General features: G+C 41.6%; 1 protein-coding gene across 1 annotated transcript; it reads left to right on the forward strand.

Annotated features, from left to right (window-relative positions):
• Positions 1-6,322: 6,322 nt before the first annotated feature.
• tmem158 (transmembrane protein 158) lies at positions 6,323-7,908 on the forward strand. The gene has a single exon (XM_076279405.1). The coding sequence runs from the start codon at positions 6,538-6,540 to the stop codon at positions 7,234-7,236; it is 699 nt and encodes a 232-aa protein (XP_076135520.1). The 5' UTR covers positions 6,323-6,537; the 3' UTR covers positions 7,237-7,908.
• The last annotated feature ends 431 nt before the right edge of the window (positions 7,909-8,339 follow it).

Consider the following 8,339-nt stretch of genomic DNA (forward strand, 5'->3'; position numbering starts at 1 on the left):
ATCCAGTGGTGACATATGTTACATGGTGAGGTCCCAGATCAAGATTTTTGTCAATAAATGAATTTGATGTTATGTTTAGTTCTGTCTGTGTCTAATCTTTAAGTTGAACACAAACAACATGGGTAGGCACTTTTCTCAATGCAGTTTGTCGCTTTCAAGTCTGAGACAGTCCGGCCACAAAGTCAATTGGCTGAAGATTCTGGAGTAGCCCTCCTGTGTCGCTAAAGGCCTTCCTGACTGCACTACGAGAGCTGCCTTCCCAGCGTCTGGTCGGGGACTTTACTCGGGATAGCTCTATTACTCTTTGTGAAACATCGTCACCGAAGAGCTGCCGAAATGCCTGCCTTGACCAGCGTCCGGATGAGGATGTGCAGTAGGACTGCTGCTTGGACAGTTGATGGCTTTTGTGTTTTCCAGAATAGGAGAAGCCGCTCAGATCAATCGACCTGACACAGAGCTCTTCAGATCTAGCAGCCTGGTGGGACTGTTGAAGGACTCAATGATGTTGCATTCATGTCAGGCAAAGCACTACCATTGCCTGTGGACTCATTGATTGTTTTTGTTTGTCTTTGTCTATGTGAGGCGCTTTGTTCATTTGTTTGTTTCCTGTCTAAGTGCCTGTACAGGTACGCTGGCGAATCACGCCGCTCCGTCCAGCATTTTGTTTTTTGTAAATTATTTGTTAATTTGTCTGTTTTTGTCCTGATGTCTGCGTGTGGAGCGCTTTGGGTTAGCACTTTGTGCATACAAAAATGCGCTTTACAAATAAATGTGACTTGACTTTATTCTAAAAATAATCTGTTACGTCAACGTCAGTTGTAAACGTCAACAAACAGACATATTTCCCCCCAATCTAGCCAGCACTTTGGCGGTGGCAGGGAGATGCAGGAGTGTATCTGATCATGTCCTTGTTCTCTGTGTGTCTGACTCATTGACGTGACAACTCCATCCCCCTGTGAGGGAGGAACTCTTCGACACACATCGCTAGCTTCCTTCCTCTCTCCTCACCTCGCAACGCTTCCTGCTATAATGATGTGGTCGGGGGCCAATTTGCTAATTAATGCTATTTCTAATAAGTACAGCTCTGATCTGTTTGTCTTGCTCAAGAACAGTATGGAATTTGTGGGAGTTTGGCGGATGGACCTCCATCATTATATTGACAGCATGCTTGTTTATCCGTGTCTCTAAAAAGTTGTTCTTACAACCTAGTGACCTTCAGGTGTGGAGCCAAAAATCATAATACCCCAGTTCAAGTTCAAACCTTAGCATAATAGTGTCCAGATGTTGTAGTAACAAAGTAATGATTTGATAATCCTAAACAGGCTTGCATGAGGATTAACTAGGGACTTTTCATTTTTTTTATTTCATACAATCTCTGGTCAGGATGGTCAACATAACCGTACATTCTCAGTAAATTTAATACCCAACCAATTTATTTTGTCAATATTAGCTATTTCTTCTGTTGATTGCTAAGATTTGTGGTGTACTCATATTTGTGGTGTAAAAAGACCAGCAACCTTGGGCACCTTCATCTGCCCTTCATCTCAGGTACTGTATAATTCCTCTTTCTTTCTATGCTTCTGTGTAGTCAGCCATGTTCCTGTTTGCCATGCAACGATTACTGCACGGGCCAATTATGGGCCCAGTTTCCTCTAGCCTCTACAGTATATCTCCTCTGCACTTGGACTTCATTGTTTGGCTGATTTGTTTAATTTCCCTTGAGCTCAATTCAGTTACCTCAGTCAGTAGACCATGTTGCTAGGCCATATTCCGGGGTCAGAAACAGAGGCAGACAAACAATATTAACCATTCCCATCTCCATTCCCTCAGCAATTCACTAATTACTATTCCAGCTTGGAACATAAATATGAAATAATCAACATTGGAGATGCTACATTGTGGCTAACTTCGGCCAGACCTAGTCCCTGGCCTGAAATCTGAGTTTCCTCACATGTGAAGCACTGTGACATTTCAAAATAACAAAAATAACAGAACATAGAAGACCTAAGAATGTTATTTGTAGTTGATGTCATTTAAATCATGAAGATACCTTGCTATTCCTTATACTATTTATAACCCTGTCATGTTTTTGTTTCCAACAGATGTTTATTTCTGATCTTGCAATAGGCCTACATCTGCTGTACCTATTCATTCCTTTTATTCATGGGTACTTGTATTGATTTCTCTGCATCAACAGGAGAGCACTTTGGGCTAATTCCTGCTATTTTTTAGCCTGGCCTCTAGCTATTTTTAAATGTGCAATGCATCATACATAAAAGTGACTTGCTGTGACTATTTTTAAAACGAATGACTAAGAGGTCAGTTAACCTGTTACTCATGTATACTCTTATGGATGTCAACAGGCCAGACACAAACATTTATAGAATAACACATCCCATTCAACAAAACAATTATCAGAGGCATAATTGTATGTATCTGCTACCAACTTACTAATTCCAGTCAAAGAAATCTTTCATGCTTAATTCATGAAAGGAATTAAACAGTAACTTTCTTGATAACATCAGATCTCAGAAGAGTGCCGAGGTCAGATGGTTACCATGGTGACACGACTGCAGAGTGACTCGCCACGAGAGCGGCATGAAAGGGGTGCCAGAGTCAGAATCAATGGACTTACATGGTCTGGCACGACAAAGCCGCCCTAGCTCAAAGAGCGTGGGGAGAAAAGTCACCCAGCGTCCAATACCTAATTAAACCAGCCGCATGCGTGTATTAAGGAAGCAGAGGGGAGACACTACTGAGCCAAGCCACCGGGGTCATGCCACGGGAAGCCAGCCAGAAGACACTCAATGGGCCCTCTCCCTTTATGGCTCTGAATAAAAGAAATATATTTAAGAAAATGAATCTTTTATACGCTTTCCTTTGGCATGGGAGACTTTTATCTCAGTCCCATTAGCATTTTTGGCGCTGAAGCAATTTACATTTTTATAGCATAATTAATGAGCAGCAAAGTCATTTACATTTCCTCCTCTTTGCACTGGCACATTGTCTAGAGTGTATCTGGTTCTGGCAGTATTTTGGGATTTTAAATAGTGTGTGTGTGTGTGTATGTTTTCTGCTTGTCTTTTTGTATGAATTTATGGTTAAGTTAGTTTGAGAATGTTCTTGTGTATGTGTGTGTGTGTGTGGTGTGTGTGTGTGTGTGTGTGTGTGTGCGTGTGTGTTGTGGGCCAAGCAGTTTAAGATGATGACTGTGGGAGTAACGGGGAGGGAAGATTCTAGTAAATGCGTCCATGACACACACTGAGTGGACTCAAAGAGCAGTGCTTTTTGGTGGAAATCAAACGTGGCAAATCAGGCAAATGTGTGTGTGTGTGTCAATCTCTGCCTGGCCCTGTGCTCACACACACAGCAGACCAGGCTCACAAATTAAGCCATTTACGCATCTCACAGCAAAAACAATCCATACAGGTGCCGTGTGTATTCTCTCTTGCACATGAAAGGGGGAATGAGGAGTCATTAGAATTTGTATTCCATGAGGAAATAATGAGGGCTTTCCATTGCCTTCATCAAATGATTAGGCATATGGTGATTGGGCAGCTCTGTAGCTGTAGCATGCTTTCCAAACCAAACATTCAAAATTCAAAGGCCTATGGATCCTCAATAAAGAAGTAAAATGTTTTAAAAAGGCATTATTGATTATCTCTCCAAACGTTTATGTACAACATAATTGTGACTTTAATAGGAACCATATGCTCAGTGTCTGGATCAGCTGTTGCAGATTACAGTCCAGATAGGGCACTAGTCTAGACATCCATTGAGTGATGTCTGTGAGAGAGGTTGAGATCACCTCAACACTGAAATAAATCAGTTTCATGGGAGAGAAAAAGCCCAGCAACAGGCACCACTGAAAGTCGAATGGGTTGGCACAGCAGCATAAGGCACAACTACAGAATAACTACGGGAATCCCCTAAGCAAAGGGAGCCATTATTCGTTCAATTTTTCATAGAGTTTCAGTACAGCTGTACAAGCGCCTGCAGTTTGTCAGAAACTTGGAACCAAAACAAACAAACAAAAAAGTGGCCATGTCTTATTCTACCATAAAAGAAAGACACCATAATATATATCTACCTATAGGCTAGTTTGCTTTAAAGTCATTTTACTCATAAATACTTGGACACTTTGAAGTTTCAAAATACTGTCTTGGTCCTTTAATTATTGCAAATGGGTTTGAAAATGCACTTAGTCTACTTGGAGATTTGACTAAGTTATTAGCTAAATGGTGGAGCATGGGACTCATTATATATATATACAGTGCAACCGGAAAGTATTCAGACCCTTTCAAGTTTTCTACATTTTGCTATGTTTCACAATGGATTCAGTAAATTTTTTCTCTCATCAATCTACACACAATACTCCAACACTCCATACAAAATCAGGTGTTTGGAGTGTTTTGTAAATTTATAAAAAAGAAAAGTCTGAAATATTCAATTTACTTAAGTATTCAGACCCTTTGTTATGACACTTGCAATTGAGCTCTGGTGCATCCTACTTCTATCAATGGTCTTTGAGATGCTTCTACAACTTGATTAGAGTCCACCTGTGCCTAAATTAATTCATTGCCCATTATTAGGAGAGGTAGGCATCTCTTTATATACGGTCTCACAGTTGATGGTGTATGTCAGAGTGAAAACCAAGCCACAAGGTCAAGATAATTGTCCGTATACCTGCGAGACAGGGTTGTGTGAAGACACAGATCTGGGGAAGGATAAGAACATTTCTGCAGCATTGAAAGCGCCCAAAAGCATGGTAGCCTCAATCATTCTCAAATGTAAAACAGTTTGGAACAACTAACAGTCTTCCTAGATCTGGCCGCTCAGCCAAACTGAGTAATCCGGAATGAAGGGCCTTGGTCAGACATAACCAAGGACCCAGTGGTCACTATGAATGAGATCCAGAGTTCCTTTGAGAGGATGAGAGAAGCGTAAAGAAGGACAAACATCAGTGCAGCACTCCACAGATCAGGCCTTTATGGTAGAGTGGACAGATGGAAGCCATTTTTGCCAGGAGTTTCCCAAAAGGCACCTGAACGACCATGACAAGTAAAATCATCTAGTCAGATGAAACAAAGACTGAACTATTTGGCCACAATTCCCAACACTGTGTGTGGAACAAACCAGGCACTAAGCTGCACTGATGTTTGTCCATATGCTTCTCTCATCTTCTCAAAGGAACTCTGAATCTCATTCATAGTGACCATTGGGTCCTTGCTACCTGTCTGACCAAAGCCCTTTGTCCCTGATTACTCAGTTTGGCTGAGCGGCAGATCTAGAAAGACTGCTAGTTGTTCAAAACTTTTCCAGTTGAGAATAATGGAGGCTAATGTGCTTTTGGGCACTTTCAATGCTGCAGAATTTTTTTTGTATCCTTGCCCTGATCTGTGTCTTCAGACAACCCTGTCTCAGGGCTACGGACAATTGTCTCGATTTGGCTCACCTGTATAAACCTGTTAAAGTGTGGGGCCCAGCTCCTAACCTGGGTGACCCCAGACGAACCTGCTTCAGATTTGAATTTGCTCAGCAGGTTGGTTTGGACGTCAGTTTTTTCGATTCACCAAAAATCCAGGAACATGGGTTGGGGATTGAGTAAACAACTGCATTTAAATTGGAAATGATTTGGTAAGACTTCAATGTGCAAATTTAAGTTTAATTTCACTTCTGGTTACATCTGTGGAAACAGTAAATTCAGAAACATGTATCAATGGGCTCCTTTCCAGATGGACCTTGCAGAGCACATTCAATTTTGCTAACAGGTTCATCTGGGGTCACCCAGGCTAGCTTCTGAGTTGACATTTTTGGGACTTAGGCCTACCTACATGACCAATAATGTTTATATCATGATACAACATAGATAATGGTCTAAAAATAAGCATTTCTTGTTATTTACACTTCTTCACTGATAGTGTATAACAAACAAGTTTGAAACGAAAAGAGCCAGATCGACTGGATCTTAGGCTACCTAACTTCAATCAATGCAAGGAAAATGTGCCTGTAATCATTGAGGCTACCCTACTCTTTGTGTTGAGCTACTGTAGACTGATTGTGAACGTTTTGAACAACTTGGTAGTCCTATTGTTGATCATCACTTTTTAGTTGACAATAGTTGTCAATCACATTTTCAGTCTTAATAACAGAAGCTATATTTATTTTAACAGAGTCTAGGCTACACTATAGGCGTGACACTAGCTCTCACCCACCTGAGTAGGCGAGCGCAAGCAATCTGCTGCGCGCCACATCGCCACTCATTCCAAAGTAACCAACCGCCGCCTGGCAGGAAGCCAGTTGTTCAGTCGAGAAAAAGAGGGAGGGGGCGTCGGTGTTTTGCGGACAGCTGACGTTCCCGTTTTAAGCGGCCAGTAGGTACACCAGAACTCTAAAAACAGGAATAGCTCGGATTCTCTGAATGAACGTCCTATTTCACGCGCTTGGCCACTCATTCCCCATCGCCGACTGTCACTTCAACTCATCAGTTGCTTTTTCCCCACGGCGCACCATGCGAGGGGAGTCGCACCCTGTGCCATGCTAAACAACTCCCTGACTGTTCTGCTGGTTCTGAGCGGTGTCGCCGTACTTCTCCAGTTTTCCAACGGGTTGAGTGACGAAGACCTTCTGCTCCCTCCAATCAACTCCACGAACAGATTTTTGGCGAACTTGGAGGTGGACGTGCACTACGCCAAAAGATCGGTGGAAGAGACCGAAGCCTCTTCGGAGACTTCGCCTCAGCCGCTGCCTCAGTGTAACGTCAGCGTACAGAGGCTTTTTCCCACCTCACTCGTGGCGCGGTGGGGTAGCAACTTTGGGTTCCAGTGTGATGTGCTCATTTACACCACCAACAACCACGGCAGGGCTTTTTTCTCTGCCGCTTTCAACCGCGCCATTTCACCTGTTGTTATCGAACACCTTGGAGTTACCGGAGGACAGCAGGAATTCAGACTGTGTGTTGGATGTGGCATGGCGAGATATAGGAGGTTTGGGCAGGGAAACTTGAGAGGGCAGCAGACGGGAGACCCCATCAACTTCTGCTGTATAGACTTCGGACTCGATGAACTGAAGGGGGACAAGAGTTGGAGGTTGAACCGCAAACCCATCGAGTCTACTCTCGTTGCCTGCTTCATGACATTAGTTATTATAGTGTGGAGCGTTGCTGCCCTCATATGGCCAGTGCCTATTATTGCAGGATTTCTACCCAACGGAATGGAACAGAGGCGCTCAAGATAGAAAGGAGGAATAGGTAGCCTGTCTGGCCAGGACATCGTCGGAAAATATCCTTTAATCCTGTGGTAGTTTACAACCATGCGTTATACTTTTGGTCAAAAAGTGCTGTATGCTGTGTTTCCAAGTCAGTAAAATTTGTTACTTTGTTGCTGTTTGCAGTTCCATTTGTAGACATAGCCTATAGCCTGTTATGATCTATTTTGAATGGGATTTATTTTATAAATCTATATTTCTTAGAATATCTGTGATATTCGGGTGTCACTATAATGTTTGTATCGTTTTTATATCTTTGTAGAATCTTTGCTTCACTTCTAGTGTTTAAATACAATGTATAGGCTTTTTTGTCCCAGATAATTTAAGATGCTCTGCATGTGGATTCTTATGGCTAAAATATTTTTTATTCCTTCATGTTCATAGATAATGACACCTAAGGATTTTATATTAAAGATAGCCATAAATATAGGATTTAACATTGACCTTGGTGTTTTTCACCATTTGAACTGGTCAAATTAAAGGAATTGAGATTTTACTATGGGATAGGCTACCAAGTTAACCTGTCCTTGTAGGCTTTTCATCTTGAAATGAAAATAAATGTTATTCCTACAATATATTGTGCCAGCAACAGGGACTTGAAAAATTAATTGTTTAGGATTTTGGCTGGCATTGGAGGGTGCAACGTTGTCTGGTCTGTATAATAAAGAAATGGAATATACAGCTTTGATGTTTACAGTTGTCCTCTCACTCAATCAGCTGAAAAAACAGTCTATCTAATGTCAATATTTGACCCAACATACGTCTCCAACTTAGAAGTTTTGAATTATGAATTATGACCTACAACTAGCACTAGTGCAGTGCAGTTATATAGATTTTGTCATTTTCAGTCAACTATTCCCTGGACCAAAAAGAAAACTGAGGCACATGAAACTTGGCCACAAACTTTGACATGATCACCATGAAGACCTCTGGACGCATTTCATTTTTTAAAATTAAATTTCTTTTTTTTTTTTAATGAAATTTCATCCATAGGGGGTGCTGCAATTTACACGTTTCTGTATCTCAAAAACTGCTTAAGCTAGTTAGAAATGTGGTATATATTTGGCATTATT

This window comes from Alosa pseudoharengus, unplaced genomic scaffold (genome assembly GCF_046254945.1).
Source record: "Alosa pseudoharengus isolate Yale_2024_CS ecotype anadromous, Long Island Sound unplaced genomic scaffold, YU_APseudo_1.1 YU_APseudo_1.1_scf_12, whole genome shotgun sequence".
NCBI classification, from domain to species: domain Eukaryota; kingdom Metazoa; phylum Chordata; class Actinopteri; order Clupeiformes; family Clupeidae; genus Alosa; species Alosa pseudoharengus.

Bases quoted from the DNA above. Each gene is read 5' to 3' on its own strand.
- tmem158 (XM_076279405.1), top strand. From the start codon at position 6,538: ATGCTAAACAACTCCCTGACTGTTCTGCTGGTTCTGAGCGGTGTCGCC.